The 27,737-nt window shown below is 46.9% G+C and overlaps 1 protein-coding gene across 1 annotated transcript in view; it reads right to left on the bottom strand.

The window, feature by feature from the left end:
- DMBT1 (deleted in malignant brain tumors 1) overlaps positions 1-27,737 on the bottom strand; it is a 61,124-nt gene that overhangs the window by 22,858 nt on the left and 10,529 nt on the right. The window contains 24 exon segments of the mRNA XM_074544199.1: positions 8,990-9,249; positions 9,944-10,332; positions 10,952-11,124; positions 11,364-11,575; positions 11,887-12,037; positions 13,371-13,493; positions 13,863-14,174; positions 14,629-14,670; positions 15,089-15,400; positions 15,855-15,896; positions 16,287-16,598; positions 17,039-17,080; positions 17,431-17,904; positions 18,492-18,614; positions 18,982-19,293; positions 19,794-19,835; positions 20,256-20,567; positions 21,551-21,592; positions 22,102-22,413; positions 22,534-22,575; positions 22,789-23,006; positions 23,327-24,066; positions 24,529-24,725; positions 26,301-26,638. Coding sequence (XP_074400300.1) covers positions 8,990-9,249; positions 9,944-10,332; positions 10,952-11,124; positions 11,364-11,575; positions 11,887-12,037; positions 13,371-13,493; positions 13,863-14,174; positions 14,629-14,670; positions 15,089-15,400; positions 15,855-15,896; positions 16,287-16,598; positions 17,039-17,080; positions 17,431-17,904; positions 18,492-18,614; positions 18,982-19,293; positions 19,794-19,835; positions 20,256-20,567; positions 21,551-21,592; positions 22,102-22,413; positions 22,534-22,575; positions 22,789-23,006; positions 23,327-24,066; positions 24,529-24,725; positions 26,301-26,638 — 5,522 coding nt within the window.

The following is a 27,737-nucleotide window of genomic DNA, read 5'->3' as shown; positions in this document are numbered from 1 at the left end:
AAGAAGCATCAAGATTTGCTTTTTCAGCATTCCTCAGTCTCCTTTATGAAACAGGTGAGGCCCCAAGGAGGTCATGCAGAGGGAAAATCCTGTGTGCCAAGAGCCAGCAGTGATGACAGCTGGGCTGACCTTTGTGGTCTTGGAAGGACAAAGCTGCTCCCCAGAACATCTTAAAGAAATCTATCAAAATCTGCTCCTAGAAAACAAACAGGGTGTGCAGTGAAATCCCTTTGGGCTGGAGGCTCAGCGTTAATCTTCCTTCACAGAGCGAGGTTCTGCTGCCCTGGCAGATCTCCCCTTCCCTAGAAATAACTTTATTTAGAGTTATAATTTCACTGAGTATCTGGGCCTAAAGGGGCTAAAAGCAGAGGAAAACGCGGATCTGTTCTGGTGGCTGCTGCCACTGGAGGGCAGCGGGGCCCCATCCTTGGGAAGAGAGCACAAGGATGGAAAAGATGCTCCAACACCACAGAGCTGCTGTGGCAGCCATGAAAACCCTCCACCTGAGCAAATCCCTTCAAAAGTACGCGTTTTTGTAAGGAATTTCACTAAAGTGGTTTTGAAGGAGTAAACTAGGGCTGACTGCCTTTCTCCTGTACGTGTATTTATTTGTATTTCTCATTCCCGGGGGAAAAAGAAAAATCACTGGTGTGTGTGAACTCACAACTTTTTCCCATGTTAGAGCAATGTATTTGTAATTTCTTTCAGCATCATACTGCACTCCTGAAAAGTTTTCTTATGGGATAAATCCTGGTTTTTGCTGCACCCACTGTATTCCCAACAATCTGGGGTGGGCCATTTCCAGTGCCTTGCCACAGTGGAAGTGTTCCCAGTGCCAAACTCAGCTCTGTACCAGCCCCTTGCCCAGTTCTGTTCCCTTCCTGGACACACTCCAGCCCCTCAATGGCTTTGTTATCCTGAGGAACCCAGAGATGATCCCGAGGTGCCTCAGCAGTGTTGGCACAGGGGATGGATATGCCATGACCTTCTGCCCCTTCTTGGTCCTTACCCAAATTTAACCTTGACAACTTTTTTTAATATCTGCCTGATGGTAAAAGAAGCTCAAAGTCTTGTTCTCCTCTGATTTTTCAAGTTGTTGGCAAGGACAGTCAGCTCTTAATTAATTATCCACTTGTTGGACACTCTGTGAAACAAAACAGGTTTTACAAAAAAGGTGAAGTGTTATCACAGAATTCTTGATTTGGAAATAATCCTGCTGGCCACACCGGTGCTGGAACAGGCCAGGATTTCTCTCTGACAGCCTTTTCACTGAAGTCCAATGAGTTCTGAAGTGAGAGGTGTTTTTGAGGAATGATAGACAACAGGCAAATCCAGCTGAAGTCAATCACACCCTCAATAACATAACCTGCAAAGTGGTTGCCTGTATTTGTGGTGAATTTATTGTAAAGTGGGAATTTTAGGTATGAAGCCGCTGTGTTTGGAGTATTGAGTTCTGCGTCTCAATTTTATCAAAAATCCTTTCCTTAGGATTTTTCCTCCTGAGAAGCTGAGAGGCCTCAGGAACAAAATGTAAACATTGATTATCTGCTGCTGTGGAATGCAACAGGTGGATCTTTGATTGGCCCATGTTGGTTGTTTCTAATTAATGGCCAATCACAGTCAGCTGGCTTGGACAGAAAGTCTGAGCCACAAGCCTTTGTTATCATTCTTTCTTTTTCTATTCATAGCTAGCTTTCTGATGAAATCCTTTCTTCTATTCTTTTAGTATCATTTTAATGTAATATATATAATAAAATAATAAATCAAGCCTTCTAAAACGTGGGGTCAGATCCTCGTCTCTTCCCTCATCCTAAAACCCCGGTGAGCACCATCACAGTGTGTCCAGCTGCCCAGTCCCAGAGGAGAATTCCCTTGGGATAAGGATGTCACATCAGCCTCTGGAAGCTCCAATGAGGGAAAAATCTTTGTCAGGGGTGAAGGCTGTGCCAAAGTTGAGGGGTGTCAATGACCTTGTCCCCACTCATGGCAGGAGAGGTCATTCCGTCCTGTTACCCACCAAGGCTTTCTGTCAACACTCCCTGCTTGTCTTGGCACCTGCTGCATTCCTGCAGCTTTTCCTGCTTTCCCAGTTTCCTGTGGACAATGGTCTTAATGGAGAGCTTGCCTCAGCTTCCAGCAAATCCCTCTGACCTCAGCAGTGCCAGGGCAGGGTCACATCAGTGCTGGTGACCTTCTCCAGCGCCCTTGGAACTCTTGTCATCAAACACAGGAGTGGCCTAGGGGTGCCAGGGACTGAGCTGTCGCTGCTGTTGCCTTTAAATTTAATTTCAATTTTAAAATATTAATTTCAATTTTTGAAATTTAATTTTTAAATCCGTGCAGTGAGACACATGAAGTTTGCAGTGTAGCTCGCTGCCAGTGCAGAGAAGAAGAAAGGCTCTGTAGATTGCCAAAGTTAAAGTGATTTATTCCCAGCTGAGTAGTGGTTGTGAAATCAGTCATAATTAAATAAATTACCTGTGCTAGACAAATGATGGTGGGTATTTATTGATATATTTACAATGAAATATTTAAATTAATAGAGCAAAATCAAGGTTCAACTTATTGAGACAACAGTGACCAAGACTTGAGGTTAATCAAGCCAAAGCAGCACAATGTGGCCATAACTTCCTTATAACTGCATTTCCTTTCCTCCTTGTATTTTAATAACACTTAAGAGCCTTTGAGTTTCATTAGGAAGTACAAAAATTCTCTTAGGGTTTTTTTCTGTGAGGTAAATCTAGATAACAGATAATATTAAAAATGCTGTTTCATGCAACACCTTTCCTTTTTTAAGACTTGAAACTTTTAACAACCTGGTCCAGTGAAGAGGTTTTTCACACTCAAAAGGTCACATCCTTTCAGCCCTGTGGCAAATCAGATTTATATTTAAGTTTCATATATTAAATTTTCTTAAATATTAAAAATCTATAGTTAACTTCATGAAAACTCATGTAACTCAGAATTACTGCTTTCACTGTGGTCAAAATACACTGTATTTTAAGTAAGTTTTTCCTTATGCATAAGCTACTGAAGAAACTAAATAAGATGCAAATCAGTAATAAATAGCAAGTTTTATGTGGTAGGAATTTTTTTTTCAAGATAGAAAAGGTTGAATAAATATGAAATTGAAAGTACCAGGTATTTCAGTTCACATAGAAGCTGTCAGAGGGGGAAATAGATAAAATATATATTTTAGCAATTACAGTTTCTGTAAAATTAACTGTATTTTTCAAAGAGGTTTTTCCCCCAGAGGGTGTTTGGGCACTGGAGCAGCTCCTCTGGTTACAGCACAAAACCTACCAGAGGCCAAGAAGTGCCTGGACAACATTGTAAGTCAGGTGGTTTAATTGTAGGTAGTCCTGCGAGGAGCAGGGATCTGGACTCAAACATCATGGATTGTTTCCAAATCAAGAATTCCATGATTCTATGATAACACTTCACCTTCTTTGTAAAACCTGTTTTGTTTCACAGAGTGTCCAACAACTGAATAATTAAGAGCTGACTGTCCTTGAGAACAACTTAAAAAATCAGAGGAGAGCAAGACTTTGAACTTTTTTTACCTTCAGGCAGACATTTAAAAAAAGTTGTCAAGGTTAAATTTGGGTAAGGACCAAGAAGGGGCAGAAGGTCACGGCATATCCTTCAGAGGGATCTGACACAGCTCTGGTTCTTTTTTATTTTTTTCTGTGCCTAAGCTGCAAAGGAGTTGTGTGTCTGAACCTTTGCATTTGGTTTATCCTGGTTATCTCGCTCAAATAAATGATCCTCAGGTGTTCAATAAAAGCTTTGTCTAGGTGAGATATGTGAGATTAGAACTTTAAGTTCAGGAAAAGCCTCCTGTGTGAAAGTTTGTTGGTTCTGTGAGGGCAGAATGTGCCTCGGGATTGATTTTGTTGTTCCTCCCAAGCCTTGGTAGAGAGCAAACAGAGCTGGTTAAAGGAGGCTACAGGTGACTAAAAAAGTGTGGTGCTAATACAACAGGGTGGACTCTGAGTGACACTGCTTGAAATGCTCTAAAAGGTTTCGAATTTTAGTTGCAATGCCAGGAGCCCCCCAAGACTGCCCAGATTCTGGCCTGTGTTTCAAACAGTGAATCCCCAGCTTGGTTTCTGTCCCCCACCTTGGTTTCTGTCCCCCAGCTGTGACGCTGCCGCCTTTGCCTGGATGAATCCTCGCGGTGCTGGCAGGGATCAGCCCTCTTGTCCTCCCCAACAATGCATTCCTTAGCAAAACCCAGGCAGCTTCTGGAACAAAGAGGGCTTGTCTCAGGCTGGCAAGGCTCAGATCAAGTGTTTGCTCTGCTTGCTCCGAGTGCTGCTCTCAAACCAGCGCTGCCCGGGGCCTCCAAGCGAAACTGAAGCAGCAGAAGTCCAAAATTCGGATTTCTGAGCCTGGACTGGGGATATCAACACCCAGAATTTGGGATAGAAGGTTTGGCTTGGCCAAACAGTCATGGAATCACTGAGGTTGGAAAAGAAACACCTTTGTCTGGAGTCACAGAGCCCTCATCTGAACACAGCTCAATTTTCATCATATCTCGTGCAACAAAGCTCTGCTTGAATCCAGGCTTAGCAATGGAAGGTGAAAATTAATGCCAAATGCCTCCAAAATATCTCAACATCTCTAGTCAGCCACTGGGAGGAAACAGAGAATCCATATCTCTGAAATGATGATTAAAATACAGGAAAAAGCAAAGTGACAGTCATTAAACTTGGCAGGCTCTTTAGAACAGCAGCAGGACAATTAATGTCTACATTACACCCTGTGACTAATCCACTTATTTCAGAAAAAAAAAAAAAAAAGAGAAAATTTGTTTGGATGAGTACCAGGTGATTCAGGGGAAAAGAGGTGCTCCAGGTGTTATTCTAGGAAATGGAAACAGCTCTCACTCCAGTGACACAGCCACTGATGAGTTTCCTCAGCCAGGAGAGGTTTCATTAAAATAAACTACTTGTGTCCTGAGTCTGAGAGAGAAGATCTCCTAACATTCACAAGCTGCTGTGTGAATTTTAATGTCTCCTTAGGTTTTGCCATCTAGATAAAAACAGCCAAAAAATTTAAAAATACCATAGGGAGATTCTAGTGCAATCCTGTTAAAAGAGTTTGGTTGTGACTTGGTGAGTCTGATGGAGTTAGCTAAAAAAATAAAATTATCTGTTGAGTGAAATGATCTCTAGAGTATATTCCTTTAGTTATATATTTGGAATTTGGTGCAAGCAGTGGGGCTTGGGCAGTGAAGGACCCCATGGCCAGAACTGGGAGCAGAAGGTTGTGCTCAGCTGCTGAATTCAGCTTGATGTCAATGCATGTCTGTGGCATTCCATGCCAAAGCACGGAGAGAAAGTAATGAAAACCAGAAAAATGGCGTTTCTTACCCATACCCTGCAAACCCTAACTGGGTTTTGAAATCTCAGTCTACATGAGGATTTGTTATTAACGAATAAAAAATGGAATCTACTTGCTGGCTATGAGATGCAGAAACAAAACCATGTTTATTTATACCCTGTTATAAATATTTTTGTGGTGGGTTCCTGGGAAGGAGGACTACAGATCTGAATGATCTGCTTCATTCTCCAAAATTAGAATGGAAGGATAAACAGGACAGGAAATCCAGCATACAAACAAGCAAACAAGGACTTTGTTTCTGAGCTTTGCTTCAACCCCTGTTCTGGCCAAATAGGTGCCTTGGTGGTACTGGGAACAGCATGAAGTCAGGAATTCAAAGACACCATGCAATTATTTACTAAAAAATACACATGCATTTCAAATCAAATTGCTTTTGATCCCTTCTCTTCCCGTTAAAGAAACCTTGAGGAGAATTTCTCTGGGATGTGCAGTTTTGTCAGAGCTCTGAGCATTTTCAGCTGTTTGCTCGTTCCCCTCTCCCAGTGGGATGGGGGAGACAGTTGGGGAAAAAGAAAAGAAAAGAAAAGAAAAGAAAAGAAAAGAAAAGAAAAGAAAAGAAAAGAAAAGAAAAGAAAAGAAAAGAAAAGAAAAGAAAAGAAAAGAAAAGAAAAGAAAAGAAAAGAAAAGAAAAGAAAAGAAAAGAAAAGAAAAGAAAAGAAAAGAAAAGAAAAGAAAAGAAAAGAAAAGAAATAGTCTTGGTCTCCCCAGCCTCCTCACTGGCAGGGCAGCACAAGGAGCTGACAAATCCTTGATTGAGTGTGAGAGCTGCCCAGAACCATCATTGTCTTCTCAACATTATTCTCATCCTCAATCCAAACAGGGCACTGTACCAGCTGCTAGGCAGAAAATTAACTGCCCCAGCCAGAAGCAGTGCAGGGTGTGATTCTGTCATTGGGTTGACATTTCTAAGGGATTTTCTCATGGTGCTGCAAACAAAATATTTGTTGTTGGTGCTGAGATGATGGGTTGAGTGCTGGGTGAACAAGCACATGGCTGAGTCGTGACAGACACACCAGGAGGAAATAAAATAACCCAAAACCAAAGTCAGACAGTTGTTCAAAGGAAAAAGCTGCCAAGTGATGGTTGGTGTGTCTTGTCTGAGGGCAGAGCAGGTGACAGAAAGAAGCAGCCCCCAGAAAATTGATTTAAAAGGGCAAAAGAAGTGTCCTTCACGTGCTCCTGGTTCTTGACACCCTTGTGTTTGCAGGCACCAGCCTTCACCGGGAGATTGGCATAACTGATCCCCTACAGACCAAACAAAAAACCAAAACAAAAGGCCAAACAAACAATTTTAGCTTACTTTTTGGCCTTAATTCCTTGTATTTTTTAACTGGGACATGAAAGGCAAGAAATCCCAGGTCTTGCTTTTCATGTTTTCATGCATCAGTGATAAATGTTTATGTGGCATTTGGCTGTTTGCATTTCCAGCATATTTCAGTCTGATTTATAAATGTGCACAAGACATTCTGAAAGGCTCGGTAAGTCCTGAGAAGCCAAACTCCTCACAACTGCAAAGCATACAGCCATGGAGGAGAAAAAAAATTAAATAGTTTTGTGATCAGCAACCAAAAGTAATAAAAATTGAACAAAACTCTTCCTTCTGGAAAGAAGATTTGAAATGTCTTTCACCTCTTGACATTTGGGTGAGAGCTGAAAAGGCTCCTGGCTGGGATTCAATCTCTTGGATGACATTTGTGGTTTTGCCTGGTTTAGGGTGTGTGTTAATGGAAGGCTAAAAATTGATAAAACAAGCCTTTAGAATAGATTGTGTGTTTCAGCCTTAAAGATTGCAAACAAAATGTCTTTAACAGTGTATTTTGAATTTGGATTTATTATATCTAGAGAAGTTAAAACTTAATGGAAAATATATTAATCATGCTCAGAATAATTAGAATGTTGTACAGCCTCATTTCTTTTCCAGAGATGATCCATTCTCATCAAATTAAATCTTCCTTCCTTTCAATGAACCTTGAAATATTTCTTGATGCCTCACTCACCTTTTCACTCCAGCTCACAAAATTTTGAGGCATTAGATAAATGGTTTTAGAATGATGTGAGAGGAGAATTTAAGAGGACAAAAAATGATAAAATAATTGTTCTAAAATCTTGTGGCATGAAAGTTGAAATTGTTTCTTAATCCTTTAAGAGGTGTTAGGATTACAAAGCTGTTCTAAGGCATTGCAGCAGAATTTATTGAAGATAAAGATATCACAGCTTCCCACAAATGGCACATGTGAGTCTGCCATCAGTGAGGCATTTTGGTGGCTCATAGAATTTAAAGTTTGCCCTGCATCCACCCAGTGAGTGATGCTGACCTTTGCTCTGACATTGTGCCATGTGAAAGCAGCTCCTTCAGTGCCAGCCTGGCAGGAAAACCATCAGGAACAGAAACAACAGCCAGGAGGGTGACAGCACCAACCACTGGTGTGAAGGAATTGTCAGCAGCAGGGGTAAGATATTGAAATATTTATAATTTTAATAATTATAATATTTATAACATTACACTTAATATAATTATATATTTAATATACTTTATATTAAAGTATATTAAATATAGAATATTTATAATATTTATAATTATATTTTAATATATTGAAGTAATTTTTATATTAAGATATCTAGAAGTTCCCTGTGGAGTGTTTCAGAAGCAGAGGCTCAGACCATCACTTGGAATTTTTAATCAAACAGACCACACTCTTCAACACAGTAAAACATTTGTATTTTAAGCACAGAGACATTAATTTGAGAGACAAAACAGATTTATTGCTTTGTAAATATTCCCTCCTTTGATTATAAATTACACTGCTCAGAGAACAGATTAATTTTATCTTGGAAATCTCTGCATTTTATAAATAAGCCCAGACCCATCATTGTTTCAATGAGAAATATAGCACTAAAAGGAATACTCAGAGTAATTAGAATATTGTGTAGCCACAATTCTGGTTGCTAGAAGAGTCCTGCCCTATGAGTGAAATTTTCAGGGTTTGATCTCAGTGTATTGAAGGTCAAAGCACAAAGAGCTCCAGTTTTAAAGGATGGCTTCCAGATCAAAGTCAGAAATAAGCAAACTCACAGATTCATTCACTGCTTTCAATTATTTGGACAGGCTTCACATTAGCAGGGATGACAACTCAACTAAACAAACTCCATAAGCAGAACACAACTGAGGGAATGAAATACTTCTCAAGAAGGCTGGGAGTTTGCTGTCATGGGATCATTTAGGTTAGAAAAGACCTTTAATTTATCAAGTTCTACCATTAAACTAGCACAGATAGGTCCACCAAGAAACCATATCCCCAAATCCACAATCATACTGGAGCTAATTAGCACAATTCAAAGAATTACAGCACTAAAAAGGATTACAGAGAATTCTCCTTTGGGACAGCCAGGGAAGTTAGAATTTTTAAAAACATGGGTGAAAGCAGAAGCTTGCAAGGTGTGGATCTCTTCCTTTTTATGGCAAAGTTGGCAAAAGCAGATTTCAGTGAGACATGACAGAGCTGTGGCTTTTCTTGGAGCCCGTTGGTCACCCTTGGAGCAAACGTGAGAGAAATTTATTCATCTTTCCCAGTGCTCTCACTGGAAGCATCCCCTCCTCGGAGCTGGAGGGGCCCGACCACCACATCCACTTGTTCCTCAGCAGGGCTGGTGTCCCTCTTGGGCCTGGAGCTGCAGCCCCTGTAGCAGCGGGAGGAGTAGTCCCCGAGCCTGCAGACCAGCATCTGGCACTTGAGGTACACCGACGGGTGCCGGCTCATGAACTCGAAGGCGTTGAACTTGAACCGAGCAAAGTTGCTGGAAGGGGAGTGGTAGGTGGCATAGGAAGAGTCTCTAGGACACCTGGAAAGGAGGAAAAGAAGGGGATTATCTTCATGGATACGCACATGCGCATTCCTGAAAAATTAAAATTCAAATGATTCGATTTATTATGATAAATTCCCCCAAAATTCAGATTAAAACTGAATTATGTCATAGTTGGGTACTAGGAAAGCAGTGGGATAAAAATGTAACCTTCATAGCATGGTATAGATTTTAAAAATATAGAAATATATCAAATATAAAATAAAATATAAAAAGTATATTTTAAAGCACTATGGAGCAGCTGGAGTGTTGGCAATCCTACTTCTTTATCCAAGAGAAGGACACTTTAAGTGACGAAGAGGGTACAACAGACTGCTGTTAATATCAGTGTTATACAAGGCCTAAAAAATTAGTCTAATGCTTGACCTGGTTTTACTAAAATATTTAACTCCTAGGATGACAATTCCTACTGCCAGTTTTCATTGTGTCCACTTTTCTCCCATACTTCGAATTTTGTTCACAGGACAAAGATGGAGTAAGTGAAATGAAATGATAGTAAGGTTTAAATATAATTTCTTATTTCCAAGTTCATCCTGCAAAAATAAAAAAGATCAAAGACCACTTTTCTGGGTCTATTGGCAGGGAGTTCTAACCCCATTCAGATTATTTTAACAAATTATTTTAAAGAAATGTGGGTGACAGGTGTGCCTCTAGCTTTGAAGACAGCTCTTACCCATTCCTGACTAAGTAATAGGCCAGCGTGTTAAAATCCCGGGGGTCAGGCGCTGCCACACACGTGTCCACAACCACCTTCAGGTTTGGGTCCGAGCTGTGGAGACAGGCTTGCAGGTAGAGGTTTTGGTTGAGGCCGATGTAGTAGGGAGAGGTGCGCACTTGGCGCCGGAACGCCGGGGACTCGTAGAAGGTGATGTTCATGTTGTATCTCCCAAACTGGTACTCGTCCACATCCATGGTGTCCTCAGCGGCGTACACCACCTGCTGCCAGCTCTTCCTCAGCATTCTGCAGCTGACGTGCAAGTTGATGTTCTTCTTCCTCTTGATTATGTACCCGGAAGATGCGACCCTGATGGTGTTGGCGTAGTTGATTGTGTCGTTGTTCTCCTGTTTAACGATGCAATTTCAAATCAGGAATTGTGCTTTTGTCATGTGCCACTGTCATATTTCCTGAAAAATCCCTTCGCCAGGACTTCTTCTCCTGGGAAGATGAGAAGCCTCAGCTCCTCCTGTGTTTGCTGCTCTGGAATGTGGTTTGGAGATTGTTTATCCAAACATGTGAATTGCTTTTACCTAATGACCGATCACCATCAGCTGCGTCAGACTCTGAGGAGTCAGTCACGAGTTTTTATTATCCATTCTTGTTAAGCCTTCTGTCTGTATCCTTCTCTTTTTTTAGTATAGTTTTAGTATAGCATTCTTTAATATCATATCATATCATATCATATCATATCATATCATATCATATCATATCATATCAATAATATGATATGATATGATATGATATGATATGATATGATATGATATGATATGATATAATATAATATAATATAATATAATATAATATAATATATATAATGAAATAATAAATCAGCTTTCTTAGAACATGAAGTCAGATTCCTCATGTCCCTCCTCATCCTGACCCCTCACAAACACCACAGTCATGTTCCATCTAAGTCTTGCCAAGCTTAGATATGCAACTGAGTGCCCAAAACACAGAGTTTACCTCTTGGATTGTCCCACAGCCATTGTAGGGGATGTTGAATACAACCTCCTGTGAGGTGACTGTCGGTCTGCAGCGATTGTCATTCAAGGTGACCTTCCGTGCTGAGTATCCCTGGGACTGGAGGTAGTCTCTGCTGACCACTACATGCATGTAGTCTGGCAAGCACTGAATGGCTGGTGGGAGAGGAAGGTACAATATATTTATGAATTTAGGTATTTGGTAATGATTAGAGACAGTTTTTTTCTGAATTTAGAAGTCAGGCGGTTCCCACCCCAACCCGCTCTATTTCACATCCATCATTCAATTTCCACAATTCAATTTCCAACAATCTTTAAATTTACACAGATATTTATTCTGCAAACAAAAGCAATAAATAGGCTTGTCTGTTGGGAAACACTGGCCAGGAACTTACTGGTGTTGTGACCTGCTGGAATGGAGGAGTAGTGAGCCTGAAAGCCTCTGAAGGAGAATCTGGAATCACTGTGAAAGCGAACACTCATCATGTTTGAAGAGGACACGTATGTGGGAAAGGAGCCAGAACAGAATCTCCCAAGAAGAGGGGAAGAGTGGAGAGGTCCATCATAGACTTCAATGTAGTCGTGCTGGCACGTCCCACTTTGCATCCTGGTAGAAAAACATCAGCGCTTTGTCAAATCTGTTTCAGAAACTCTGATTTCACTGCCTAACATGTGATAAAGTCTTTCAGCATTTAAAGTTTTCTCAGCACAAATTTAATTTGGCTTTTATGCAACTTTAGCAGAAAATGGTGAGTAAAAAATGCAACATCAGTCCAGATTTTGATCTGGTCTTCCAACTGTGGATGGCATTGGAAGTATCTTTAAAATTGGGAAGGTTGGTTGTTTCAAATAAGATCTCAAACTTGTCAGGTAAGTTTTGACTTTGATGTTTGCCCAGGGAATCAAGGTTTTACTTACACAATATCTCTAAATGTCAGTGTTACACGGAAATTATTCTCCACTTGTATTTCCCACACGCAGTCAGCGTCGTTTGGATAATTTCCAGGGTAGTTGGGACTCTGCAGCACCCCAGAGGGATCTGAGACTGAGCCACCACAAAAATAAGGTGCTGCAGAAAGAAATGGGAAAGAATTTACTTACAGTAACCTCTGCAAAAGTGCACTTGAGCTGTGTGTGCTCCACCCACAGTTATTGAAAATATGGTCTCCTGCTGACTGCAGGTGGTAGATATAGAAGCTGAGTCAAAACTAATATTTGTTTTTGCTTTCATGTTGGATTTGGAATTCCCTCAGGGGTGGATTTCCATCCATGGTGTCAGACTACCCTCTTCAGGCTGGGCTGGTAACACCTGGATGCTTTCTGCCCCTTTTTAGAGCTGAGGTCAATTCTGGGAGGTGTCATGACAGTTGAAATGGAAGCACCTTCTTCAACAGACAGCCTGTCATCAGTTACTCTGCTGCTTCTCTTTATTCCCCTAAGGTCTTTGGAGGGGATGTTTTCTAGAAAACAGCAACTTTTAGGTCTCAGACTGAAATAAGCCCTTCAGGCTGCTGTGAAAAGTCCTAAGTACAAACATAGCTGCAAAAAGCTTTAGTGTTCCTGCCAGAAATAATGACATAATTCTTGTCACAAGTAATCCTAAAAGTGTCTTTGTAGGAAGGTGAGCACAGCCTCTGAATATAAGTGCTGCAAGATGTGACATTTAAAGATGAAATCCATTTTATATTCTGCTTGAAAAAGATCACTCACACTTGCAGCGATATTGTCATAGAGACAAAAGACAAATTTACAGAAATGTGCAACAGGGAGACAGATCACAAATAAGCAAGGTGAGGAGAGCCACAGCAAAGCATTACCTGGTGGAGGTGTTGAGGTGGCCACTGGAGCTGTGGGTGTGAAGGAAGAAGAGAGACATGTGAGAAGTGCAATTTGTGAGAAAGGAACTGAGGCCTGGACATGGCCTCACCTTGAGGCACAGAGTGATAAAATGGGGATCACAGGGAGGCAGGGAAGTGAAAACAGGAGATGAGGCACAGAGGACCATGAGCTCCAAGGGAGACCCAGTTGAAAGCACTGCAAATGCCCTGATTCTAGTTTCTCCTGATCATATCCCAAAACCCAGAGTATATCTAGAAAACAGCTCTGGTACAACTAGTACAGGAATTGAAGGGATGAAGGCAGATTGACTCCTGGATGCAGCGAGAGGCAATCCCTGTGCAAAGAGTTTCATTAAACTAGCGATGGTTGCAAAGTTCCTGGACTCAAGGCACAGCTGTGCCATTTGCCAGCTCTTCCTCATGCTCTGTTTGCATCCTCACTTTAGTTTGGGGTGGCCTAACAGGAGAGGCCCAGGGCTGGGAGACTGCCTGCAGTGCAATGAGCTCTGACAAGGGAGAGGAGGAGCAGTGGGGAGGGCAGTGAGTGAGAGTGGACAGGGTTACCTGGTGTGCTGCTCATTGCTGTGCTAGCCACTGTGCTCGTGGTGGTCAGCAGTGCTGGGCTGGACACCTCGGTTGTGTCCGTGGCTGGTGCTGTGGTGGTCATTTCCAGAGGGGTGGGTGTCTCTGTAAGTTGAGGATGTGATGAGTTCAATGGCCATGAAAAGCAGAGGAGGAGGCCTAATGCCAGGCGAGAGGGTGGAGCTCTTTCCTTCCTTTCCCCCATGCTGGCACCAGCCTGACCTGTCCCCAGGCCTGCCCCATTCTCCATAAAGAATGACCCCTCAATCCACAGCTTTACCTCATCAGTGGATGCCAACAGCAGGGATTGTGGAGATCCTGCTGTTCCCTGTCTATGCATGAATGGGGATTTTGGATGGCATGGGCTGGAGTCCTAGGCAGCACAAGAGCCCAGCCGCACCTCTGCCCTGGCCTGACCCCAAACCCTGTTGGAATGATATGCCAAAGAGCCAGAGTTCCCTGCTGGCCACTCACCTGCACAGATGACACTGGCATCCTCCACGTGCCCGCAGTTGTGCATGCCCCAGCCGCTGTGCTGGCACATCTGCAGGGAGGGCTCGTCCCCGCGGCACTGCACGTTGTCTAGGAAGATGCGACCAGAGCCCGGGCCAAAGCGAGCATTGCTTGGTGCTCTCAAGGCCTGGCCACAGCCCAGCTGCTGACAGACCACCTGGGCATCCCTCAGGTCCCACAGGTCGTCACACACGGTGCCCCAGGTGCTGCCGTCGTACAGCTCCACGCGGCCCTCGCAGCTGTTCCTGCCGCCCGACAGCCGCACGCCGGGCCCTGACAAATGGCACAAGGCATTGATTTGAGTCTCTCCAACCCAGCATCCACAGTCCCAACTTCCCCTACTGTTTTACAGATTTTTGCCTCTGTGACTTTGATCTGGGGTGCTGCAGATCTAGGCTGATCAGGGAAGGGCAGTGACTGTGCAAACATTGTTGGAATATAGATGGCAGATGTGACTTCCTCTGGCCTTGCTGCCACTGTCCTGATTTCGATCCCTGGGGACAGAGATGCTCAAGAGCCTGGCTCATGTGCAGAAAAACCCTTTGCTACCCTTGCATGTGGCTCATTCACTGTGGGGGACAATTATGCACCCTGGAGATGTCAGGGGAATATGGGAAAAGCAGTATTTCGCCAACCAGATCAGCGCTGTTGGACACCCCTCTTCACTTATTTTTCCAAGCTGGGGCTGACTTTAAAATTGGGCCTAAATTAGGTAGGCTGGACTTACCTGTTGTGAGCGGCCATTGAGGAGGAAGAGTTGGCTGGGGAACTGCAAAAAAGAACAGGCAGTCAACAAATGGGTAGTGAATGCCGCAAGACTGTAATAATGGATGGACATGGACATAGAGAGACATGGACAAGGACATGGACGAGGACAAAGATGTGGATGTGGATGTGGATATGTACATGAATGTGGATGTGGACATGTACATGGATGTGGGTGTGGACATGAAAACCCAGGCTGTAGGATGTAAAGGGGATGAGAGGATGGAGTTCTCTCCAGCCTTTCTCCCATCCAGACACCACTCTGATGTACTCCCAGTCCTGCTCCATCTTTCCCACTCTACAGTCTCAATGTGTTTTCTGCGACCTCATTACTCAGCCCCAGCTCTGCCCAGAGAATTCAGCCTGCCTGCCTTCTGTGGAGGAGCCCAAAACCCTTCAGATGGTCTCTGCTGGCCACTCACCTGCACAGATGACACTGGCATCCTCCACGTGCCCGCAGTTGTGCACGCCCCAGCCGCTGTGCTGGCACATCTGCAGGGAGGGCTCGTCCCCACGGCACTGCACGTTGTCTAGGAAGATGCGACCAGAGCCCGGGCCAAAGCGAGCATTGCTTGGGGCTCTCAAGGCCTGGCCACAGCCCAGCTGCTGACAGACCACCTGGGCATCCCTCATGTCCCACTGGTCGTCACACACGGTGCCCCAGGTGCTGCCGTCGTACAGCTCCACGCGGCCCTCGCAGCTGTTCCTGCCGCCCGACAGCCGCACGCCGGGCCCTGACAAATGGCACAAGGCATTGATTTGAGTCTCTCCAACCCAGCATCCACAGTCCCAACTTCCCCTACTGTTTTACAGATTTTTGCCTCTGTGACTTTGATCTGGGGTGTTGCAGATCTAGGCTGATCAGGGAAGGGCAGTGACTGTGCAAACATTGTTGGAATACAGATGGCAGATGTGACTTCCTCTGGCCTTGCTGCCACTGTCCTGATTTCGATCCCTGGGGACAGAGATGCTCAAGAGCCTGGCTCATGTGCAGAAAAACCCTTTGCTACCCTTGCATGTGGCTCATTCACTGTGGGGGACAATTATGCACCCTGGAGATGTCAGGGGAATATGGGAAAAGCAGTATTTCGCCAACCAGATCAGCGCTGTTGGACACCCCTCTTCACTTATTTTTCCAAGCTGGGGCTGACTTTAAAATTGGGCCTAAATTAGGTGGGCTGGACTTACCTGTTGTGAGCGGCCATTGAGGAGGAAGGGTTGGCTGGGGAACTGCAACAAAGAACAGGCAGTCAACAAATGGGTAATGAATGCAGCAGGATTGTAACAATGGATGGACATGGACACAGAGAGACATGGACAAGGACATGGACGTGGACAAAGATGTGGATGTGGACATGTACATGGATGTGGATGTGGACATGAAAACCCAGGCTGTAGGATGTAAAGGGGATGAGAGGATGGAGTTCTGTCCAGCCTTTCCCCCATCCAGACTCCACTCTGATGTACTCCCAGTCCTGCTCCATCTTTCCCACTCTACAGTCTCTCAATGTGTTTTCTGCGACCTCATCACTCAGCCCCAGCTCTGCCCAGAGAATTCAGCCTGCCTGCCTTCTGTAGAGGAGCCCAAAACCCTTCAGATGGTCTCTGCTGGCCACTCACCTGCACAGATGACACTGGCATCCTCCACGTGCCCGCAGTTGTGCATGCCCCAGCCGCTGTGCTGGCACATCTGCAGGGAGGGCTCGTCCCCGCGGCACTGCACGTCGTCCAGGAAGATGCGGCCTGAGCCCGGGCCAAAGCGAGCATTGCTTGGGGCTCTCAGGGCTTGGCCACAGCCCAGCTGCTGACAGACCACCTGGGCATCCCTCAGGTCCCACTGGTCGTCACACACGGTGCCCCAGGTGCTGCCGTCGAACAGCTCCACGCGGCCCTCACAGCCGTTCCTGCCACCTGACAGCCGCACGCTGGGCCCTGGTACATGGCACAAGGCAGGGATTAGGGTCACTCAAACCCAGTATCCACAGTCCCCACCACCTCTCGTACTGTTTTGGAGATTTGGTCACAGTAACCATGGTCTGCGGTGGTGCAGACTCCGAAGACTAGAAGGGGACAGTGGCTTAGGAAAGACCCAAGGTATGGAGATGGCACAAGTGCCCTGTCCAGAGACCTGCTAGATGTCCCTGGGGACAGAGATGCTCAAGAGCCTCTGTCATGTGCAGAAAAGCCCTTTGCTACCTATGCATGTGGCCCAGTCACTATCGGGGATATTCATGCACCCTGGAGATGTCAGGGGAATAGGGGAATGGCAGCATTGCACTGACCAAGATCAGACCCATTGAACTCCCTTCTCTTATCTTACCAAACTGAGGCTAGCTATAAAACTGGGACTAAACTGGGAGAGCTGGACTTACCTGTTGTGAGCGGCCATTGAGGAGGAAGGGTTGGCTGGGGGGCTGCAACAAAGAACAGGCAATCAACAAATAGGCAGCAAATACAGCTGGATTGTAAAAATGAATTGACGTGGGTGTGGGCATGGACATGGATGTGGATGTAGATGTGGACATGAAAACCCAGGCTGTAGGATGAAAAGAGGACAAGTGGATGGAGTTCTGTCCAGCCTTTCCCCCATCCAGACACCACTCTGATGTACACCCAGTCCTGCTCCATCTTTCCCACTCTACAGTCTCTCAATGTGTTTTCTGCGACCTCATCACTCAGCCCCAGCTCTGCCCAGAGAATTCAGCCTGCCTGCCTTCTGTAGAGGAGCCCAAAACCCTTCAGATGGTCTCTGCTGGCCACTCACCTGCACAGATGACACTGGCATCCTCCACGTGCCCGCAGTTGTGCACGCCCCAGCCGCTGTGCTGGCACATCTGCAGGGAGGGCTCGTCCCCGCGGCACTGCACGTTGTCCAGGAAGATGCGGCCAGAGCCCGGGCCAAAGCGAGCGTTGCCTGGGGCTCTCAAGGCCTGGCCACAGCCCAGCTGCTGACAGACCACCTGGGCATCCCTCAGGTCCCACTGGTCGTCACACACGGTGCCCCAGGTGCTGCCGTCGTACAGCTCCACGCGGCCCTCGCAGCTGTTCCTGCCGCCTGACAGCCGCACGCCGGGCCCTGGCACACGGCACGGGGACAAGGATGAGCTCACAGCAGCCCAGCTCTCTGCTCTGCCCACATGGGCCACTGCAACGGGGCTGCTGCAAGGCCAGGCAGGGGGCTGGGGGCTGGAATTACCTGTGGAGTATGGTGCGGATGAGATGGATGCTGGAGTTGTGGCTGCAAGGAAGAATTTGATATCAATGACAAATGTTCCCTACAGAGTCATCACAATGTCATGCAGAGGAGTGCAGCCTGTTTTCTAGGAGCCCCTCTCCTGTGATTCCTACAACATCTTGCAGAGATGTTTCATTCATCTCTAATCACCACCCAGACTTTGCTGTTTCACACTAGACCCCTGTGCACACAGAGATCTCTCCTGAATGTCCAAATAATTAAAACAGCATCTTTCTTTCCTCCATCCACATTCCTGGTGCCTGAGCATGTGTAGGAAACAGCCCTGGTACTACCCATGCAGGACATGAGGCACTTAAGGCAAAATGAATTTTTTGCTTATGGTTGCAGTGAGAGGCAATCCCTGTGCAAAGAGTTTCATTAAACCAGCGATGGTTGCAAAGTTCCTGGACTCAAGGCACAGCTGTGCCATTTGCCAGCTCTTCCCCATGCTCTGTTTGCATCCTCACTTTGGTTTGGGGTGGCCTAACAGGAGAGGCCCAGGGCTGGGAGACTGCCTGCAGTGCAAGGAGCTCTGACAAGGGAGAGGAGGAGCAGTGGGGAGGGCAGTGAATGAGAGTGGACAGGGTTACCTGGTGTGCTGCTCATTGCTGTGCTAGCCACTGTGCTCGTGGTGGTCAGCAGTGCTGGGCTGGACACCTCGGTTGTGTCCGAGGCTGGTGCTGTGGTGGTCATTTCCAGAGGGGTGGGTGTCTCTGTAAGTTGAGGTTGTGATGAGTTCAATGGCCATGAAAAGCAGAGGAGGAGGCCTAATGCCAGGCGAGAGGGTGGAGTTCTTTCCTTCCTTTGCCCCATGCTGGCACCAGCCTGACCTGTCCCCAGGCCTGCCCCATTCTCCATAAAGAATGACCCCTCAATCCACAGCTTTACCTCATCAGGGATGCCAACAGCAGGAATTATGGAGATCCTGCTGTTCCCTGTCTGTGCATGAATGGGGATTTTGGATGGCATGGGCTGGAGTCCTAGGCAGCAGAAGAGCCCAGCCGCACCTCTGCCCTGGCCTGACCCGAAACCCTGTTGGAATGATATGCCAAAGAGCCAGAGTTCCCTGCTTCCACTCACCTGCACAGATGACACTGGCATCCTCCACGTGCCCGCAGTTGTGCATGCCCCAGCCGCTGTGCTGGCACATCTGCAGGGAGGGCTCGTCCCCGCGGCACTGCATGTCGTCCAGGAAGATGCGGCCGGAGCCCGGGCCAAAGCGAGCGTTGCGTGGGGCATCCAGGGGCTCTCCACAGCCCAGCTGCTGACAGACCACCTGGGCATCCCTCAGGTCCCACTGGTCATCACACACGGTGCCCCAGGTGCTGCCGTCGTACAGCTCCACGCGGCCCTCGCAGCCGTTCCTGCCGCCCGACAGCCGCACACCGGGCCCTGACACACGGCACGGGGACAAGGACAAGGACAAGGACAAGGACAAGGACAAGGACAAGGACAAGGACAAGGACAAGCTCTCACCAGCTCTGCACCCATAGCCCTGAACTTCCCAACTGCTGTTCAGATCTTGCCACAGTGGCCATGAGGTGAAGTAGTGCACAGCCAAGGGGATTGGGGTGTTTTGTGACTGAGGGTAGACTCTAGGCATACAGACAGCCATTCTAGCCCTATCCAGGGACCTGTTGGTGTCCTGTTGGAACTGTCTGGTTCCAGAAGTCATGGATTCACTGAGGCATTTCCAGAAAATCTCTTTGCAACCCTTGGGAGCAAACCAACCCCAATGGGGACCCTTCAAGCACTCTGGAGTTGTCATGGGCCAAGGGAGTCAGCAGCCTTGCACTGAGCAGGATCAGCACTGTTGGACTGCCCTTTTCTCATCTAGTGCAAGGCTGGGCATCACTTTGAAACTGGGCATAACTTGGGTGAACAGGACCTACCTGTTGTGAGTGGCCATTGAGAAGGAGTGGTTGGATTGGCAGCTGCAAAGAAGAAGAGGGAGTGAACAAAAGCATAGTGAGGCTTGTGGCAGTGTATGGACTTGGATGTAGACATGGTCATGAACATGGACATCAAAATTCAGGCTGTAGGAATGAAGGGGGAAGAGTGCTTCGGTCCTGCATTTTCCCCCATTCCTATACTAGCCAAACCTGTCCCCAGTCCTGCTCCATCTTCCCCAAAGAACAATTTGCCCCCTCCTTTATCCTTTAAAGCAGGAAGTGTGGAGTACCCAGTGTGCCTTCTCTGTGTAGAAATGTGTCTTTTGCATCGCACAGGATTCAGCCCCTGGTGGCAAAAATCCCTGGTGGCAGCCTCTGCCCTGGCCCTAACTGGCCAGCTCAGCTTGGTTATTCCCAGAGAACCCAGAATACACTTAGAGTGATATGCAGAAGGCCACTCACCTGCACAGATGACACTGGCATCCTCCATGTGCCCGCAGTTGTGCATGCCCCAGCCGTTGTGCCGGCACATCTGCAGGGAGGGCTCGTCCCCGCGGCACTGCACGTCGTCCAGGAAGATGCGGCCGGAGCCCGGGCCAAAGTGAGCATTTTGTGGGGCATCCAGGGGCTCTCCACAGCCCAGCTGCTGGCACAGCACCTGGGCATCCTGCATGTCCCACTGGTCGTCACACACGGTGCCCCAGGTGCTGCCGTCGTACAGCTCCACGCGGCCCTCGCAGCCGTTCCTGCCGCCTGACAGCCGCACGCCGGGCCCTGACAAATGGCACAAGGCACAACAACATCAGGTTTCCAACACCTCAGCACCCACAACCGCATCTCCCCTGCTGTTTTGGAGATTTGGCCACAGTGACTTTGATTTGAGGTGAGCAAACCTAAAGAGGCCAAGGAAGGGGAGTGAGAGAGCAAAGATTCCCAGTGCATGGTAGGCTGACTATGAGCAAGGCAAAGCTGTGCTACACAATCCCAACAGTCTCACGTGCTTTTGGTACCATGTTTGGGAGACTGGCAGCATTTTCATACCTCAATTTCCAATCTGAGTTTTAAAAATTGAAGGAGTATAACAGTAACACCTTAACACAAAAAAACCCACAAACCCTGAGTACCCAACTCTTTGTAAGAAATGGGACTACAGCCTTCTTCAGTGCAGAGTACTGGTGCTGCAGAGCAGCACGTATTACAATATGGGGAAACCCATGAGAACAGCCTGGGGGTCCTGGGAGCTGCTGGGCACATGGGGCATTTGCCAAAAAGCCATTTTTGCACACCAAGATCATGTGATATTCCCCATACCACTCATACACCTTGCAGGGGTTTGAGGCTATGGGCCCTGGCAGAGCATCCACAAGGAACTGGCCACCTTTGCTTGATGGCTGAACAGCAACAGCCGTGACCTGGCATCTGGACAGATACCTGTGTCTTGGGCTGGGCTGGCAAGCACATGGGCTTGAGGGAAGGGATTGCCCCCTCTCGGTACTTGCTGCCCCACAGCCAGGAGCCATGGAGTGTCTGGCAGACCAGGGCTTGGACTCAGCACCACTGCAGCTGCCGCTCTGCTGAGGCTCAAATCCTCCCTGGCAGAAGCCCTCAAATGACAAAACCCTTTGCCATGGGTAGAAGGGACCAGCAGCACTGCAGTGAGCAGGCTGAGCCCAGCAGGCCCCCTCTCTTCTCCTCCTTCTCTCTTCTCCCCTTGTGCCACTATAAAACTGGAAATGTGCTGAGTGGGAAGGAATTACCTGTTGTGTACGGCCATTGAGCAGGAGGGGTTGGATTGGCACCTGCAAGGAAGAAGAGGGAGTGAATGAAAGAGTACTAAAGGCAGAAATCTTGTGGCAGAGGATGGACAAAGACATGGACGTGGATATGGACAAAAACATGGACATGGCACAGACATGGGCATGGATATGGCATGGACATGGGCATGGATATGGACATGGACTTGGAAATGCTAGACTCAAGGAATAAAGGGATGAAAGGGCATGAAACTCCTGCCACTGACCCAGCCAGACACCAACCTGACACGTCCCTGGTACAGCCCATGCCATGATCCCACCAACCTACTCTTTGCAGCCACATGGAGCACCTACACCTGTGAGACTGGAGAGCCTGTTCTGACCTCTCTGTGCAAAAATGGGGATTTTGCATGACACGTATTTCAGCACCAGGCAGCAGAAAACCCCAGACTCTCATCTCTGCCCTGGATCTGCATGGCTGCTTCCCATGGAGGACACCAGAACCCATCCAGTGTGAGCTGCTGGAGAGCTGATGGTCTCTGCTGGCCACTCACCTGCACAGATGACACTGGCATCCTCCACATGCCTGCAGTTGTGCATGCCCCAACCATTGTGCTGGCACATCTGCAGGGAGGGCTCGTCCCCACGGCACTGCACGTCGTCCAGGAAGATGCGGCCAGAGCCCGGGCCAAAGTGAGCAGTGTCCAGCGCAGCCAGGGGCTCTCCACAGCCCAGCTGCTGGCACAGCACCTGGGCATCCTGCATGTCCCACTGGTCGTCACACACGGTGCCCCAGGTGCTGCCGTCGTACAGCTCCACGCGGCCCTCGCAGCCGTTCCTGCCGCCCGACAGCCGCACGCCGGGCCCTGACACACGGCACGGGGACAAGGATGAGCTCACAGCAGCCCAGCTCTCTGCTCTGCCCACATGGGCCACTGCAACGGGGCTGCTGCAAGGCCAGGCAGGGGGCTGGGGGCTGGAATTACCTGTGGAGTATGGTGCGGATGAGATGGGCTCTGGAGTTGTGGCTGCAAGGAAGAATTTTATATCAGTGACAAATGTTCCATACAGAGTCATCACAATGTCATGCAGAGGAGTGCAGCCTGTTTTCTAGGAGCCCCTGTCCTGTGATTCCTACAACATCCTGCAGAGGATCTCTCATCTCTTTCACTCATCTGAAATCATTGTTTTGACTTTGCTGTTTCACACACTAAACAGTGAGTGAGAGTGGACAGGGTTACCTGGTGTGGTGCTTTCCTCTCTTGGAATCCCTTCTGAAGTCACCATCTCTGCTGAGGTGGTCATCTCTGCTGAGGCAGTTGTCTCTGCTGAGGCTGTCGTCTGTGCTATGAAGGTAGTTTCCTTTATCTTCTGCTCTATCATGGGTATCCCTGCTAGGGAGGTAATTCTTACAGTGGCCACAGCATTTGGTATGACAGGCAAGGATGGATCATTAATACTGGTAGACAGGGTGAAGCTCTGTCCAGTCATTTCCCATAGAGACACCAGCCCAAAATGCCCTGAGTCCTTCCCCAGCCTCCCAGCTCAGTCACCCCTCTGTCCTGCTCTTTGCCACCTCTCTGAAACCCTATTCCTGCAGGCCAGGACAGTCTGCTGTGCTCTCTTTGTGCAAACAGGGCTTTTTCTTGGCATATGCTCAGCTCACCAAGCAACAGAAAGCACCAATCCATCAGTGGGACATGTACCAGGGGTTAGGGTCACTCAGTAAAGACATCAGGAGCACTTTGGAGACTGATGAGTGAGAGATGACAGAGTTACCTGGTGTGCTCTCCTCTGGTCTCATAGCTCTTTTCTCTGAGGTGCTCAACAAGGGTGAGGTTATCATCCTTGTGAATGTGGTTGTCTCTAGTGAGCTGGGCATCTCTGCTGTGGAGTACGTCTCTGGCATGGCACTGGATGGCACTGTGGACATCTCTGGCGTGGCACTGGATGCCATTGTGCTGGTCATCTCTGCTGCGGGTGACGTCTCTGCTGAGGTGGACATCTCTGCTGAGGTGGGCATCACTACTGAAGTGGACATCTCTGCTGAGGTGGACATCACTGCTGAGGTGGACATGTCTGGCGTGCTGGTGAGTGGCAGTGCACTGGTCGAGTATGTTGGGCTGGATGTTCCTGCTAAGGAAGTCGTTAGTGCATTGGCAATGGACATGAAAAGCAGAGCTGGACAAATAATGGGAGAAGAGAGCATGGAATTCTCTCCTGTCATTTTGGGGGTCTGTCTGCAGTCTGGGAAGGAAGCCCAGGGGCACTAAAGAGGACAGTGAGTGACAGTGGACAGGGTTACCTGTTGTGCTCTCCACTGTGCTGATCATATGCAGTGAGTACGGCAGTGGTGGGGCAGAGGATGGCACTTCTGTCTCTGGTAGAGCAGACATCCCTCTCATGGTTGTTTGCCATGGGTTGGGTGTGACTGCTAGAGTTGTCATTGGCACTGTGGTGGCCATCTGCTCTAGGAAGGATTCCTCTGCTGTGGGGGATGATGTCACCATAGCAGTTGTCTGAAATGGGGTTGTCACATGAGGCAGAGTGGAAATTTTCCAGAGCAGAAACCCATTTTGATTTAGGCGAAATGTACATTTTTGAGTTAAGTCTGTGGTTAGAAAACATAGCTATTTAGCCTGACTGCAAAAGCCTAGTTTTTCTAGAAGGAGAGGGATAAGGGGGAAGAGATAGAGAGTGATAAAGAGACAGAGACACTGCTGTGAGAGCAGGTCAACCTGACCTAGGTATTCTTTCTGATAAAGAAGAACTAGAGGCAAATATCACACAAAATTCGTAAAAATGAAGATGTATGAACCTATTGTGAAATTGTATGCATATGTATTTGAAAGGGGGATAAAAAGAGACCCCAAGTTCCCAGAAGTACGCATGTCATTTTAGGAAAATGATTCCCACATCCATCCAGTGCTGTAATAAACATACAAAAGTTGTGGAGTTTTGATTATCTCCACAAAACACACCTCCTCTGTGTTGGTTGTTAATCCAGTTGTGGCCATCTCCTCAGGGGATGTCATCTCATTTGCAAAGACTGTTGATGCTAATGTTGATGTCCCTAAGAGAGGTTCTATGGATTTTTGCCCTACTGTGGAGGTTGTCCCCAGTGCTGAATCTGCTGTAGACGTTGGTATTGGCTCTGCTTGTTTTGAATCAGACTCCTCTGTGAAAAAAAAAAAAGAGAAACACTCCACACATCAGCACTGTGCAATGGATACCTCTGTGTGGTAGCTACGAGCCCAGACCCTCAAGGATGAAGTGAAATCAAGAGCAATTAGTCTGATGGGATAGTCCTTCCTATCTGGGGTCAATGGACAGAATGGAGGTGGGTAACAGCCAATTTAAAATTTTTTTTGGAAGAGGTATTTCAAGATGGTCAGCATGGTAAGGCTCAGGGTGGCATCTGCTCCCAGCCCCCGGACTCCACAGCCCAGGCTCAGCCTGAGACTCCAAGGCTCCTAGCATGGAGGGGGGAGCTGTGGGGCTGCTGGCCGCAGCAGGGCTTGAGCCTGTCCCCATTGTGAATGCCCTTCTGCAGGGGATCAGGACATCCCCAGGAACAGCCTGGGCAGTGGTCTTGGATGGTGCTTGGTGCAAGGGCAGGAGTGGACTGAATCATCTGTTGGATATATCCAGCCTGTAGAAAGCACTGGAGCTATGAATGCCGGCAAGAAATAAATGGCATTTAAAAAGGCTCTGTGTGATGTGTTCACAGGTCTGGTAGAAATTTTTATTCTTTTCTTCTAAGGGAAAAACACGGGTGTAGCTAGCACTTCCTTCCAGCATGGATTTAGCTCTCCATGCTCTTACTCTCTAAGGAAACGTGGAAAACTGCACTATTGATACAAAACACCTGAACAGTCTGTTGTCATCAGCAATGCTTGATTCATCATGATCAATTGTTAATACATGAGAAAATAAGATACAAATAAATTCTCCTAAAAAGTAATGGGAAAGTAAAATGAACACAGCAAGGTGAAAGATACTCAAATTGGATGGGTATTTGCAAAGGAAAAAGGCATAATGGACCCAAATGAAGGAAGACTTGAAAAATATGGAAACAATCCAAAGTGAATTGTGAGCTATGACAATCTGAGCTGTGATTGTGAAATTATTATTGCCCATAACAAATCCATTAAGAATTCACCTAACCCCATTCTTCCTTGATAAACTTTGCTGATCAGACATAGCTTTGTGTCTAATTTTGAATTGTTTCCTTATTGCCCCTGCCAGGTGATTAGATGGAATAATTGTCCTTGTGCATCTGCAATGTATATCTGATCCTTGGGGTTTTTAATTGCTTTGAATGGATGAGCAAGCACAGGTTTCACATAATGAGAAAAACACAAATCTGTAGGGGGATAGAATATAAGAAAATAAAGATAGTGTAGAAAGTAATCTTACCCCTAAGGAGTTGCAGCTGGGCCAATTATCAAGGATTAGGAACAGACCTGTCTTTAACAGGCCACAGCTGTAACCAATGAGAAGAAGATGCTATAAAAGAGTGGTGTGGTTGGTTGAGAAGGGAACTGGAGTCAGTTGGCTGCTTTGTGAAGAAGAAAGAGTCAGTGATCTGAGGAGCTGCTCCATGAGGAACACCAAGAACATGTGAAACTTTGTGATAGGGAGACAACAGTATGGAACCCCTTCAATAAGATGACAACGCAAATCCATGCTAGTTCTGCAGGGTCAGTGGAATGAAAGGACAGGATTTGGGGGTGAAAAAGTGTGGGAGTACCTGAACAGACAACAGAAGCATCTTCGTAGTGGGCGCAGTTGTGGATCCTCCACCCCGTGTGGTTGCAGCGCAGCAAGGACGCCTCATTTCCACTGCACCTCACGTTGTCCAGCACGATGTCTCCTGAGCCCTGCCCGAAGTAGGCACTTCCCAGAGCTGCAATGGCCCTGCCACAGCCCAGCTGTCTGCACACAACCTGGGCGTCAGGGAGGTCCCAGAAGTCATCACACACTGTGCCCGACCGTCCCCGGTAGTAGATCTCAACACGACCTTCACACCGGTGCCTTCCGTTCACCAGGTGGACGTAGGGAGCTTTGGGAGAGAGGGCATGGGCACAAAACAGTCAGGGAAATAGGCTGGAAGGGACTGGAATGAGCATCTATTCTGCTTTCTTCCAGTATTGTCCCTAGAAGGTGTTGCCCAGTCCATTATTAAGTGCCTGTGAGGACAGAGGTGATTTGTTCCTTTTTATTCCTGTCTTCCAGTTTTCAAAATCAGCCATGTGTTTTATGCAAGATCCCTGCAATAAAGTTAGGCAGCAGGCTAAGCACAAGCGGTTTAAGCAAGAAAAGAAATTTTTGGGACAAGACTGAGAGGACTGAGAGTCCACACATCACCAAATCCTATAGCTTATAAGAGTAACTTTAGTGAAAGAGTTCCGCCAAATGTTCTATAGAATGGATGATTCTGTTTCAACAGGATTATAACGATTTGAACAGGAATTCAGTGGCTTTATTACTTATATACCAGTAAAATTTATTACATTTTGAAATAAAGAAATAACCTATCCTGTATACAGCTGATTACTACATTCATTCAGGTAAAGTCCATCTGCTTTCCAGTTTTATGTCTTGTTTAGACATTGCGGTGTGACCAGCATGAAAATCCTGATTTTAGAGATCCATTTTTGGTGAAGAAGTTTATTAAATGCTTCACTATCAATTGTAAGCAAGCAAATAAATGTTTGAACTTTGGATTTGCAGTATTTACACTCTGGAAATCAAAACATGCACTTGTTATATTTTACATTGCTGCCAAGTACATATTTACCTTATTATTAAACACTAAGTCATCCAGAGCAAAACAAATTTCAAAAGTTAACACCTCCAGGATTTCTTCACTGCACCTAATTCTTTGCTGTTGATCCAGAAGTACAGTCAAGATGGTGACCAAACTAAATTTGCCCTGATTTGTATGACTTTCAAAGGGCAAAGCTATAAAAGTGCCCCTTGACTTATATCTGACTTGTTCCTTCAAATATCTATTTGAACATGCACATTTTTGAGCCCTACTCACAGGGTTTTTGAGAGGTGAAACAGCAAACCTGGCAAAAAGTCAGAGTGGGATTAGGAAATTAAGCCAACCTAAGCCAGTTTTATTTGCTTTCATTCAAGGGCTGTCATTGCTGTGAGAGCATAACCATCAGCTGGGGATGAA

The sequence above is a fragment of the Zonotrichia albicollis genome, chromosome 7, assembly GCF_047830755.1.
Source record: "Zonotrichia albicollis isolate bZonAlb1 chromosome 7, bZonAlb1.hap1, whole genome shotgun sequence".
NCBI lineage: Eukaryota > Metazoa > Chordata > Aves > Passeriformes > Passerellidae > Zonotrichia > Zonotrichia albicollis.
The sequence above is the reverse complement of the archived record's forward strand: the minus strand, read 5'-3'. Positions and strand labels throughout refer to the sequence as shown.